Raw genomic sequence first — 14,082 nt, forward strand, 5'->3', positions numbered from 1 at the left:
ACTATGCTTATGAGATGTACCCAGAGAAGTAGCTAAGGAATTATCAGTGACCAATCACAATCTGCTTGAACACATAAATGATTAGGGGAACAACAATCAGTTTATAAATATAGTGTAATATTTCTAATTTTCCCCTTTTTTTCCATTTGTTTTATTGCTTTCTCTCTCCTGGCATTTTTATTTTAACTCTTGCCTTTCCATGCGGTCCTTGACAGCGCATACAGTAGAACCAGTTATCAAAACCATCTACATCTCTTACTTCCTCTGTCCTATTCTAAATTGTGTTTTTAACCTCCTAGTTATTTTTCATGGACTACTGTTGTATTTATCCAGTTGCATTCTTTCATCCTCATTGGTGGTAAAATTACATTCTCATTACTAACAACAGGAGAGCAGAGCCACAAAAATGAGTCATAATAACAGCCAGTAAAATCATGTTCTAATTTGTAAAACCTGTGGTCGCTTTTGATTTGATTTCTACTTAGTTCAAATTGAAAAATCTGAATAATGAGAGCAATGACAGGGTTTGCTGAAATTTGAGTTAAATTTGAGTTAGCTCGCCACTGGTGGCACAACCTGTTAAAGTGATAAAGGAATATTATTCAATCTCATATTTGTTTTTTCCCTCCCAATAAAAGAAAAAATTCAGGAGAAGAGTAAACTAGATAGAAATGAAATTAAAGTCTCTAATTCATTTCTGTTTTGACATAATTGTACATTCTTGCAGCCTGTGTGTTTGAGCTCCCTTGAGATTCTTCTGAACACAACATTTCAAAATGTTCATGGGCCAAATGAAGAAAAATAGAAGTTGGCATACAGTATTGAGCTGTCAAGCCTTCACTTGAGCTGAAACGATGCATCGTGAACAGGCTTTGGTATGAACACAGCAGTCAGCTTGACAGGAACTTAAACAATTGTTCAGTAATGAGACAAACATACCTTGACAGCTCATGATGGAGAATAGTGAGCCTAATTGAGGGAACGCAGCTCAGTGAAACACTGAGATTTATCTCCAGGCAGTCAGGCCCCATTGAGGAACCAGGAATATTGTAGGTTAGACAAATGTGTGGACAATAACAACTTCATCAGGATTTAATATAACCTCTCACATACTGTAATTAAATGTTTCTATAGCAGTAATAACACAATAAAGAGTGATGCCGTGTGAATCTTGTTGGAGCAAAAGAACAGCTCATGAAGCAGAAAACATCATCTTCATAAGAAAAAAAAGATTATATTTCTACTAAGGAACAATAAATGAAGATTATAATATGTATGTTCCATTGGACTAGATGTTATCTTTACTGAGTGTAGTATATACTCATAAGACTGATGTGAAGAACTACACTAGAGGGAAAAGCAGAAACTGGAAGCAGAAGCAGGGTGCATGCATAACAGCTCTGTGTACAGATATATTAAGAGCTCAGTTACTATTTGTGCGTGCTCCAAGGTAGCAGGAACCTAAAAGAACCATGGAAACTTTGAGGAAGTTTCTGATCTCTGCAGATAAATCGTTAAAAGATGGAAGTTACACAAACACAGAGAGAACAGAGATCCTGTTATTATAATACAGGAAGACATCATCTATTTTTTTTCCTTTTGTATATTCTCATGCTGGCACATCAGTCTGCAGCTTAAAATGGGCATCACCATATCGATCTATCTATAAGTCTATATATATATATATATATATATATATATATATATAGACAATGAATGGTTGCGTCAGTAACATGTTATATATATATATATATTTAAATCTCTATTCAAAAAGTACTTTTATCGGAAAGCTTATCTTGACTTGATTTCATTTTAGTTTTTTAGCCACATTAGCAGCATGGCTCTGTGCTGTGAATGGCAATGGAACCACTTTCATTCTGAAATATCTCAACAGCTATTTGATGGATTGTTATAGAATTTTGTTCACACACTCATGCCTCATTCAGCCCCTATAAATTCTTGGTTTTGTTCTCACTTTTACTGAAATTGTGTTTTTACTCATATAATTTGTTTTCTATTTTATTAGGTTTTATATTTGATTTTATAATTTGTCTTGTGTGAATCATTTTGTGTGAAAAGTGCTCTACAAATAAAGATGATCATTATTATTATTGTATAGGCTGTGGAGAGAAAGCCTACGGTGAACTGCTTTCCTTGAACTACAACTTGAACAATAATGAAAACCAAAGGAGAGGAGATTTTTTTTTGTAGCAGTAACCATAGCTGCAGCTTATCCTAACCCTCTCATCCTGTCTCTATCTCTCTTTGACTGCCCAGTCAGTGAGACAAATTCTCTGTACGGTTTCTCTCTCTCTCTCTCTCACTGATGTGAGCTGAACTTCAATTCGAGAGAAAACAGGATTAGAGTCTGGCCCTAGATGTGGCTTTACCTCCTGAAGACATAACCATGCTAAATACCACTCAGTACTATCCTATTGTAGGGATTCCCACAGACTGACTGTGAGGTCTGAAACTCCTTAAATCAGACAGGGGAAGGGACAGGCAGCTGTTGTCAGGTTATCATCTGGGTACACGCTACAAAAATGTTAACGTCGGATGGGTCAAAAAGGATGATGTCTGCTTGGGTTGCCCCGTGAGTCTGTGCTGCTTCTGCCCCAGTGCCAACCACAGAGATGTCAGTCTATTTTTTTTTTTTTTTTTTTTGTCTCTAACTGATTCATGCCTAACTGCAGGCTAAAGCATGGAGGGGGCTCTGGGAAATGACCAGGACTCGGCTCCAAGAAACAGGGTAAAGGTGAAAGAACAAAGCGAGGATAGAGTAAGATTGCAGAGGGTGGAGAAAACAAGCTGGTGCCCTAAAAATATAAGGTAAAAAACAAAACCCAAAAAACTGTCCACGTTACAAGAAAAAGCTTATACAGTGGAATCATTTTGACAGTCTGGATTGCGTCAGGTTATTGAGGCTTTCAGATGTTTTTTTTTTTTTCTGTTTTCTTCTGTTTAGCTTGTTCAGTTTCCCATTCTTTTCTACAGATGAACTCAGCCCTTTGAGGAAAATGTTCACAGTATGCACTGTGAAATTTCAAAACACATGAAAAAGATGTACTGTGCTATACACTATTTCACATAAAGCAGCTCTAGCTCTGTGGACAGGTCCTTTCAAAGTGACGTGTGAGATACAGTTCAAAAAGAATAAAATAACACTATAGAATATCTGCTGTACGCTGTACTCAATGGCCGCCATTGAGTCATAAGCCCTGTCATAGTGTATTTGTTTGCTCTGACCTTCTTATTCTAAACTAACTCGCCTCGTAGTTCAAAGGGAAGATCAGAATCTCTCTGTGGTTGTCGAATACCCGTGTACTCCCTCACTTTCTCGGCACCCTGCCGAGAGACAGATTGCACCTCGGTTACCATTATACACACGATAAAGCTACAGTTGTTTTTCAACTGAAATGCGATATTAAATAATGTAAATAATGTATCAAACAGGAGCTCTCATCAGAGGCTGGGGTTTTGTTTACAGACCTGAAGGTAGGTTGGCCATCTCCAGTTGTTCCTCTGATGAGGAAATCTGTGGTCAAACAAGGACGGAAGGGGTGGAAGAGAGGAAGTCCGGATGTCCTGGCACAGACCCCTATCGCTTATTACATCTTCATACAAATGGCTTTGAGAGTCGACGGGGAGGTGGGTGACATCTTGAAGAGCACATGGAGATACACATAGAAACCATAAATATGGAGAAATACTTTTATAATCTTTCAGATTATTGCACTTGCATTCTGAATTTAATTGAGGCACGCAGTTCCTGATTGGCTAAGACTGCATCATATTTTGGACATGAGGTGTTTACTGCTGTCCTGTTTACTCTGAGGTATTTTTATGTCCCACCAGGCCTGCGTGTTTCCTCAGGTTGTGGACTGAGAGGCGGCATGTAGTCACCGGTGGGGTAATAATAATGGGAACTTTCCTGAAATGAGTGAAACAGAAGAGATTGCATCAGATCAACTTTGATCTCAAATAACTTCAGTTAAACGACAATTCCATATGTTTTGCTCTGGAGCAAAGTTGCTGCCAGAGAATTAGTGCAGAGTTGATTCACACAAATTATTTGAGGGACTTGCCACCAGACACATAAAACCATGCATTTGGTTTTATTCACTTTGCTTTATAAATTTATAAATCTTCCAAGATACGTAGAATTGATTTCTGCCTGTCCTCCAATACGAAGGAGGTGAATAAACTTGCTGTGATCAGTTTTAAATGGAACTACCAAACAAGACAGAAGATAAAGTCCCTATGAAAATGGCAGACAGTGAAGTCTAAGACATATGAAGAGAAATGGAGATATTGTTTATAGGATGCCATGTTGTTGATTTCAATGCTGTTAAGATCACTTCCATTGTATTGGGCAGAAATCAAACAGGGAAATATCTCAAACCTGGGCAAATCAAACCAAAACTATCTGCTCCCAAAGCCAGAAACCACTACAAGTAAGTGAGAAAAATCCTCACAGAATCCTTACAGGTATGTATTGGTTTAAATTAGGAATGAGATAAAGCCTTCGTCCATGGGAATTTGAGGTTTCATTAAACTCCACCCTGTCAGCAAACGGCTATCTGTTTTCTTTTACCTCGCTCAACAGTTTTCTTCAAGGTTCAAATCTTTGTTGGCCTTTTTAAAGTACAAAATGATAATTTCTCCGAGATCGATGCGTATTTTGAATGCTAATTGTGAGGTATTGATCTATGTACCATCTCTGTGCACAGCTAAAGGTTTCATTAGTTTATCTATCCATTTTCCTTGTTATGGTTGATTTCTCCACTTCCTCCTCTGCCAGATGCCTTCAACCCCTGTAACCTCTCCCTCCCGCGTCTGTTTACTCAACCTTCTTTGTGTCTCTGCATATTTTCTTAACTGCCTTTTTTCTCTTTCTCTCATCCCAGTCTTCGCTTTTCCTCCTCCTCTCTCCTCTCCTTACCGCTGCGTAGCTTTCGTAGACATTGCTGTCTGTTTCAGATCCAGACTCGATGAGGAGGGTGCGCTGGGCTGCTGTGTTGATCTTTTCTCTGCTCTCATATTTATTGGAGTTGCTTACAGTTGACTGACTGGACCTACATGGAGAAATCAGATTCTCTTAATCCCCAGTGTGAACTAACAGAGACTCAAAACACTCAGCACACATTGCACCTCGTTACCTGGTTACATTAAGGTCTTTATAACCGTGTATCATATGGAACATATACCGTTTATTGCAGGATTGTTGTGCAAGTTTGATGACACTAATATAAATAGATATTGACAGAGGCTTGTTGTTTTGCCTGCCTGGCGGTTTTAGTAGCTGGGTCAGCCAATGGATCATGTCTCAGACTTCTTAGAGTGGATTGGATGTGTGTCTTTTTATTGCTTCTACTGCAGGGGCCTTAACTTACCCCTCCTCTTCGTTCTTCTTTCCATCCAACACACTGTCTCCTCTACCCCCTGCAGGGGGAACAGGAACAGGAGGAAAGAGGCTTAGTGTTAGGAAATTATAACTTGAAGAGAGGAGCATCATCACTATAAGCACTGAAATTGATCAGTGCAGTAAAAAGGACAGAGCGTGAGAGTAAATGAAAGACAAGTAAGCTGTGAAAAATCTATGTAAAAACCAGAGGGCAGAGGAAGGTGAGGAATGAAAAATAAACAATTGAGAGGGAGAACTTGACACAACCGAAGAACAAATAGAAAGAGACAGAAGGAGAGATGGAGGAAGGACATAAAGCCAGCAAATGCGATAAAAGATATGGACAAAACACAGAAGTGACGGCTTAGGGAATGAGCAGGAGGAGAGGAGACAGGATAGACGGATAGAAAAAAGGCCATGCAGAGATGAGGAGCTGAGCTGGCAACTGCATCATGGTTCAGAGTAATCACTTTAGAGTTTTGCTGAGGAATCGGGACATTATAACGACAGAAAGTGATGGAGGAAACACCTGCACATCCATAGATGAAAAGATCATTATCATTACCTGTCTGGCCTTGCCTCTTTTTCCATCTCAGTCCAAAGAAGCAACCCAGAGCATTCAGCACCAGCAGGACTCCGAACACCACTGTGAACACTACGGTCAAATATGCTGAAAGTGTTGCACCTAGTTCACAAAACATTAGAAACATTAGTTCAATGCATAACAATGAAAGTTAAAGAGGAAGTAATATGGAAATACTGGAAGATAAAAACTGACTGAGACAGACCCGACCACTCTCTCAATTGTCTTTATTGATTAAAGACTAGCAGCGGGGTAAAAGTATGGGTGGGCGCCATGACAACCGCTACTCTCGTAGAGCAAACATTAACAGCCTTGGAGGTGCATACATTAACATGATTTAGCCAAATGAAGCTAGCTGCTGTGCAAACAGCAATTTCCAACTGCCCTTAAGAGCTTTTTCAGAGTGTTGTGATGAAAGACTTACTCTGTGAGCCTGAGTCACCATCTGTTGGGATTTCTCCTGGTTCTGGCCTCTCTATAAAGAAAGAAAAGGAATAACAAAAACTTACACGTAACACTTCTAATCATAATAAGCTTCTGTTAAATTTATTCTAACCCTGGTGTACAGCATAATCCTTTCAGTTTCAAGCTGGGGTTACTCCAAACTGACCCTTGGTGGTGATGGTCAGTACTGCATTGTTGTCAGCATAGTCACTCTCCCCCATTGCATTGAGGGCATTAACAGAGAAGTTGTAGGTGGTAAGAGGCTGCAGACCGGTGACAGTGAAGGCTGTTGCCCTGGGGGGAAAGACGTCCACGTAGAGGTAACTGGCTGACTGATCCCAAAGGTATCTGTCAACCAAAAGGCACCGTCAAATAAAGTTCTTTGATTTTGAAAGGGTACCGTTCTTAACACAACACCCATTCGTGACGCCTCACCTTATACGAAATCTTTGCCGCAAACCTCCATTGAAGCCAGGGATCCACTCCAGAGTGACCGAGTCATGGGTAACACTGACTTGTCGAAACAAGGAGGGAGGATCTGGGTGACCTGGGGGCGAATGAAAAGAGGAAAAGTGGAAAAAGCAAATGTGCTTTTGATTTTGTGCAAGAGCAGAACACCTTTGCTCGACAGGTGGCTATTTGAAAAGGCTTTAGGTGCTATGAAACTGAGATGTGAGCCGTGAGATAGTCGAGTGATTATAACCGCAGTCTTTGAACATAACACATGGGGCTCTGCTGGCCTATAGGACTGTGACTCCCCTACGGCTTCTCTCTCTGCTACGGAGCCGTTCTAAATAGACAAAATGATGTCGCTAAAAGTGAGTGCGGAGCTGATGTTCTTCTTGATAGATACGGAAGAAGAAGAAAAATTATATGAGAGATTATTTTCCACTTTTGCGACCAGTTACTGGTTTACTGTTTGTTTTCACCAATGCAAGGGGTGTCTTCACAAACCTATCCCCTCTTCAAATGCAGTGTTCAAGAACTGCCTGATTTTATTTTTCACAATAAGAGGATTTTGTTTGAAAACACAATTGTTTTCATCAGATATGTTAAAGTGTCAAAAGAAGCCGCAATAAACTACTTACCTCAAAGCTGATTTGACCCTCATTTGTGGGTGGAAATATGAGACTTGCCGCATATTTTTAGGTACAGCACTATCAGTTGTACCAGTGAACTCAAGGAAATCAGGGAGAATATGGTATGGTAAAATGTCAGGGAGCATCCAAAGTCTCTTTGTGTTTTTTTTAAACTGTATATCTTTTCTTAATCACAGTTTATTCCACAGACTTTCAAAGAACATCTTTTTGACAGCAACAGCTTTGCATTTTTTAACAGTGCATCACTCTCAATCTACTTTTTCGTTTCTGATCAGAAAACATGGGAGAAGCTATGGCTGATCCCTCTCAGAACAAAGTGGCTGATTTGTCCAATTTACCCAACCGAAGTCATGCAATGAAGGATGAAGCCGCTTGATTATTATCGATACTGTGAACAAAGATCAAAGGACGCTAACCAGGCCTTCAGTCTGACACGAGGCACTGCTTCAGTCAGGGTAGTGAAGGGAAAGTGGATTATTTTACATTTGGAGCATGGAAAAAAGAAGGGTGATTTTGGGGGCAGAGGGAGAGATAGTCAAGGGGAGGAGGAGGAGGAGAGATAGTTGAGCAGCTACATAAGAAGGGGATGCTCTACTCGTCTCTGGCTCCAGGCTGCAGCCCAGTTTGCAGAGTAAATAATTCCCACTATCAGCTCCACTCATAAGATTCCAGGGCAAAGAGGTCAGTCTTATTTGGATCTCGTCTCCTTCAAATCCAAAAAGCACCATGCTAAGAAAAAAGAAAAACTCTCTTTTCCTTTTGGGCTATAAAATGATAAGGAAGCATATAAAATTTATTATCACTGCGTCAGATTAATTATGAATATTCACAGCCCTAAAAAAAAAAAAAGACTGGGGAAAACAGGGCCAATATCAGCCTGTATTTTATGGTTTTTATAGTAAACATTAAATGTGTCCAATGATGGCTGTGGGCCTTCGCTGAGAGCAGGACTGTGTTGATAATGGCGGTGGTGCATGGATACACTGGTAGCTTGAAGGCAGAGAAGTCTAAACACACCAGGAGAGCAAAGCATATCACTGCAGCATTATCTGAGGGAGAAGTGAAATAGTGCTATAGGCTCAAATGATAAGGTAAAGACAGAGCAATAGAATAAGTCCCACTCAGAAGCAACAACTCTCTCCAGTTTACAGAATCCTTCATGTTCTGTGGCCCTCCCACACTATTGTAATGTTGCTGGAAAAGGCTGATAAACCTTGGACAAGGCAGCACAGACACAATTATTCTGAGATGCTGCCAAATTAGAACCAAAAGAAAAAAAAAACCTGTGCTCTGCTGCCAAGTACGTGATACGCATAATCCCTACATGTTGTGTGCTCTAACCACTGACTTTGATCACTTGCCATTCATTTAAAGCTGCCTTAGGTGAGCTTTGACCACTAGGGGGCAAAAAAAGAGGCCTACTATAGTGTAGGTTTATCGAGTTGCTTTAACAAACAATTTCATACACATTGAGCAGGCACAGACGCTAAGGCAGGTAAGAACCCAATGTAAATTTGACTTTCAGCTCTGGTTTAGTCCACTAACTGAGCATTTATCTGAGTCTGCACATCAGCAGATGATTTACTTACTTCACAATCCACTCAAGGTAGTGTATACTCTGCTTCTTCGCTGTAGCTTTGCGGAGCTGCAAAGTTGCATGTTAATTCTCAGAATTTTCTCAGTATTACTAGAGAAAAATATTCACAAAAAAACACATAGCTATTTGATAAAGTTGGAAAAAAAAATTTAACCAAAAACAAAACAACATACTGTTGCTGTCCAGTGAAAACGATTCTGATTTTGAGACTTAACTGAAGGATCAAGTATTCCTTCATGAATTAAGACAATCCTCCTACATCTGAAGCCCAATAATCCATTTCAGACATCAGTATCTGAAAAATGCACTGCAACAAAGCTGAAAGAGTTGTTTCTTATAGCTCAAAAAAGTCTGGCCTTTTGGAGATACATGGTTTTTGCAGGACACTGACAAAGGAAGTCGTATAGAGAGCCTCAGTTACCCAAGGACACAAACCAATCCACCCACCTACACACACACACACACACGCATGCACATACTCAAAAATGTGCATAAATACTTGTGCTGACGAGTTGGATGTCTAGCTTGTCTTCCCCAAGCGAGTTGCGAGCAGTGCAGCTGAAGACAGCGTAGTCCTGAGCTGCGCTCACATTTACTACTCGAACTGTGCTGGTGTGGAAGGAGCCCTCCCTCACGGTCCTCTCCTCATACCTGCAGCACGCACGTACACACAGACACACACACATGCATAGAAAGAGAGATAAATCCTGAGCCTGCAACAGCAGGGATTGTGATGTCCTGCAGATTGCACTAAGTCACCCAATTTCACACATCAAAGAAGCATTAAACAGGTATTTGCATAGAGAAAAGCAAAGTATAAAATGCACTAAATCCGGATTTAGTGGTGAAATAGCAAGAAATAGCAAAAGAATATATTATATTACGGTAGAACCTAATCTAATTGTGAGGAATCGTCAATATGTAACCAAATGCTGACAGTAGCGCCTAAGCTAATAGTGAACATAATTGCAAGAGAAGGTTATAAAATAGAATAATGTCTATTTTCAGACCTTGGGTTTGCAAAGTCCATGCGTACACCATTTTTTTCCCAAGAGAAGTCGACACGAGGAATACCCTCTGCCTGACACACTACCTCAGCTGTAGTGGTGCCATCCCCTCTACTTGCTACCTTCCTCCATTGGGCTCCTTTCTGAAGCTCTGGTTTGACTACACAAGGCAAGATGGGCATGGAGGTTATTCACGCAGAAAACAAGTACACATGTATTTATTGATTGTATGTTTTGCTCCCCTCTGACACTGAAAATAAATAGTGTAAACTCACACTGCACTACCAGCTGCACATCTACACTGGCAGGGGGTGCTATGCCATTATTGGCTGTGCACTGGTAAAGACCAGCATGAGCCCGAGTCACGTCATGGATGGCCAGAAGGCTTGATTCATCTTCCTGGGTTTCCTCTCCCATCTCCACCTCCTCTTCTCCCTGTGGAAGACAGAGTGAGGGGGAATAAGCAGAGGACAGCAGCTATCCCTCAATACACTCTTCCCTCCTCCTGGGTGAGGGCTGGAGTTTGTGGGGTTGTTTGAGAGCAAGACGGGCAGACAGCGAGGGAGAGGTGAGCCGGAAACCATCAGGGCTTCAGATGGGGATGGTAAGGGCATTGAGGGAACGAGGTCTGAGGACAGAGAAGGATAATGCCAAGGGTTGGAGAGCCACAGGGAAGGAGGAAAGGAGGGGCTGTGCAGGTTGAAAGAGGGACACAAAGCACTGCCAGGGGGTGGTTTAGACAGGAGAAGGCATCAGTAGATACAGAGCCCACGTAGCATTGACGAATGTGCCCTTTAGTCACGCAGCAGTAATGAAAGCTATTTTTCTGGATTTGGGCTGAGTGTAGCACAGGAAGAGGTGGGGTGGAAGGATAGTTAGAGCCAATGAAATATGGTGCATCTGTGCATTTAGAAAGGCCAGTGATAAATGGTAAGAACAGATAAAATAATAGAAAGGAAGCCAGATAAAGGTAATATAATTCAGGGGATGATTGTGTTTCTGTGCATGTATGTGTGTGTGTGTGTGTGTGTGTGTGTAAATTCTCACCAGCCATTTCCAAGTGAACATGTCAGATATAATGGGGTTGGCATCTGCCACACATATCAGGTCTGCTGTTTCCCCCACGTTCACAAACACAGGGTCTTTCTCTGCCTTGACACTGGGAGCATCTGAGAGTAAGAGGGGACAAAGCTAAGGCGGGACCAAAGGTTAATATGCCAACCTGGGGCAAATCATTTGCCAACCCATTAAACAAGCATGCAGCATTGCTATAATTACTCTTACACTTGTTTGCCTTTGAACTTTTTCATAACCCCATCTTAATTGGCCTCTCTGCTTTATATGCAATGCCATTAACCTCTCTATATGTTGAAAAATTACAGATGCTTTTGCAACCAAACCGAGAATTGGCCATGTGACCCTCAAGGCCCTCCACTGACAGCACATCCCCATTTGGACTATGGCAGACACACCAAATTCCCCTCCCTTCATTCCTCTCTTCCTCCATTTATCCATCAAATCATCTCTCCTTCCCGACTGCACGGCTCCTGTTCTTGTCTTTGTTCGCCTCTATCTCACAAGCTTTTTATGCTTCTCATGGGTGCCATGTACTTGCAGCAATAAGGCCATTAGTGCCTACTTGTCTAAACCTATGTTCACACTTGAAGAACAGTGGTGGGAAACAGTAGAGAGACACAGACCTCTGGGTCGGTGAGATCCACCCACGTTGGCCTGCTAACCAAGACCGACATTGTTAAGTGGGATACACCGTCACCCATAAAAGCTACTACAATCCCCCATACATAATGAATATCTACAACTGTCAAGTCCAGTCAGATCAGAACGGCAGAATCCATTAGGCGTGTACCATGGGCTTTGGTAAAACAGGCAGACCTACATTTTCAACGTTTCCATTATTAAATCATCAGTATCGGGGCAGAGGGCCTGCAGCTCCAGGCTGGGCCTGGGGCAGCAGTGGAGGTGCACGGCCTTGCATGGAGGCCTAATGAATGAGGTATGTTTGCTGCGTAGGAGCTGAAAGTCAATGTTGTTGTCTTGGTGTGTCAGAGTGTGTATGGATGCACTGACAGTTCTGATGCTTTGCAGCTTCAGACGTGTTCAAAAGCATGCTGTTAGCAGGCTACAGATTCAAATCCAATGTGTAACACAGACAGTTATTAGAAAGAAACATTGTGCTCATTCTCTGTGTTTAAAGGATGAAGGCTCAAAAGAGATAAATGATGTGGCTGACTGGTGACCCACAGGGTCTACAGGTATACCTACCCTAAAATTTGAAAAAGACTATGAATGGACTGCAGCCAAGTAAAAAATAATCAGCATAAGAAGTACCATTTGCATATTTTCCCTCTCATTCTTTTCTCTCATTTTCATCTCTTTTTTGTGATGTGAAGTACTTTATTCAATGCCTAGAAACCATCAAACACCATAAATCTCGCTTTCAAAAATAACACTAAAAAAATTATCAAAACAGGGGGAAAAGAAAGTAATCTAAAGAGGTGGGTATTCAAAATATTTAAATTAACTTTGTTTTCATGATCACATAGAATACTGCCTTCAACATGAAGCGCAGAGGAACCTGGCAACCATACAAAATCACGACATGCGTGTGGGCACAAAACATTCATGTGTCTGCTCATTAATTCTCTGTGTGCGGGATCTTACACTGAACGTCCAGCAGGATGGAGGTTTGGGTGACACCCTCGTCATTTCTGCACTTGACAGTGTAAACTCCAGCATCCTTCCTCGTCACATTCCTGATCTCCAGTGAGTACTCGTCTGACCACTGGTAGTGCAGAGACCCCTCTTTACAAAAACACACACACGCGCGCACACACACACGCACACATGCAAACCAATGGTAAATTAAGTATTCATTACACGCTCATCAACTGCATGTCCTCTGGCCACTGGTCTCTAAGTGACATCTAATCCTGCATTATTGATTGGCCTGGCTAGATTCCCACATCAAGCCAACAACAGGCTGCATTAAAGACACCTTCTGTACCACAGCACTCAAAATGTAATAGGTGGGCTTCTACATTCAGGATGCAGTCATTTTATGGTGGGGGCGCCTATGATGGAGCTAACAGAGTTAACAGAGAAAGAGAGTGGGTGCAGCAGGGCCCCTGATGACACCGGCCTGGAGGAGAAGCCAGGTTTAGAACCATTGTGCTGTATTCAGGGAGACAGCAATCCTCATTTAGACTGCATACATTAGAGCCATAATGAGAATCACATTTGGCAGGGTCCCATGCTGGCTAACCTGCCATGTTTTATTCAGACCCTGAATGGCAGAGCTGAGTGCTTACTTGCTGGCTCAGCTCAACTAGGACCTGGTTTATAGAGCCATCACATAGCCCTGGATCACCTTTGACCAGCTTCTCCTTGCGGTGCAGCCAAATGCAGGAGACCTCCTCTGGGTTAGCTGAGACCAGCAGTGGGATGGTTGCCATGTCATCCTCCAACACCTGGACCTGCGTTGGCTGGTGAGGGCTGAACTCTGGTGGGTCTGACACAGAAATAGCACACAAATACAGCTACAGTAAGTTGGATTTACACCAAAAGCGCATGAGCACAAACACGGATGCAAACACTGGCCCCACAGAATGACAAGAAACAGCAAGAGCAAGTACAAAGACACACAAAACATGTTGAGCATGAAAGAAGTAAGAGACACTAATGAGAGTCAAACCAGTAGAAAGTCGACATCCTACCAATAATTCCAGATCTAACCAACTTCACACACTTAGACGACGGGGGAGTAAGGCAACGCGGGAGGGAGAGGGACAGGCATTAAAACGACGAGTGACAGTACTGTTGTCCAACTGCAGCTCCGCACAAACACACAGTGACATTCCTTCATGCTCATACACAGTACCAAGCTTTGAAACAGTGGCTGGCTGCTGCCTGTGAAATGGCATCAAAGA

General features: G+C 41.9%; 1 protein-coding gene across 1 annotated transcript in view; it reads right to left on the reverse strand.

The window, feature by feature from the left end:
- Window positions 1–3,120: 3,120 nt before the first annotated feature.
- Window positions 3,121–14,082, reverse strand: part of nphs1 (NPHS1 adhesion molecule, nephrin) — a 32,007-nt gene continuing 21,045 nt past the window's right edge. Inside the window, exons 15-29 of the mRNA XM_041044929.1 lie at window positions 13,524–13,664; window positions 12,818–12,958; window positions 11,183–11,304; window positions 10,411–10,570; window positions 10,139–10,295; window positions 9,628–9,779; window positions 6,867–6,978; window positions 6,598–6,779; window positions 6,412–6,462; window positions 5,970–6,089; window positions 5,394–5,442; window positions 4,943–5,075; window positions 3,853–3,931; window positions 3,490–3,659; window positions 3,121–3,345 (exon numbers count right to left, since the gene is read on the reverse strand). Coding sequence (XP_040900863.1) covers window positions 3,256–3,345; window positions 3,490–3,659; window positions 3,853–3,931; window positions 4,943–5,075; window positions 5,394–5,442; window positions 5,970–6,089; window positions 6,412–6,462; window positions 6,598–6,779; window positions 6,867–6,978; window positions 9,628–9,779; window positions 10,139–10,295; window positions 10,411–10,570; window positions 11,183–11,304; window positions 12,818–12,958; window positions 13,524–13,664 — 1,859 coding nt within the window. The 3' untranslated portion in view covers window positions 3,121–3,255. The remainder of the gene's footprint in view (window positions 3,346–3,489; window positions 3,660–3,852; window positions 3,932–4,942; window positions 5,076–5,393; window positions 5,443–5,969; window positions 6,090–6,411; window positions 6,463–6,597; window positions 6,780–6,866; window positions 6,979–9,627; window positions 9,780–10,138; window positions 10,296–10,410; window positions 10,571–11,182; window positions 11,305–12,817; window positions 12,959–13,523; window positions 13,665–14,082) is intronic.

The sequence above is a fragment of the Toxotes jaculatrix genome, chromosome 8 (genome assembly GCF_017976425.1).
Source record: "Toxotes jaculatrix isolate fToxJac2 chromosome 8, fToxJac2.pri, whole genome shotgun sequence".
Classification (NCBI taxonomy): domain Eukaryota; kingdom Metazoa; phylum Chordata; class Actinopteri; family Toxotidae; genus Toxotes; species Toxotes jaculatrix.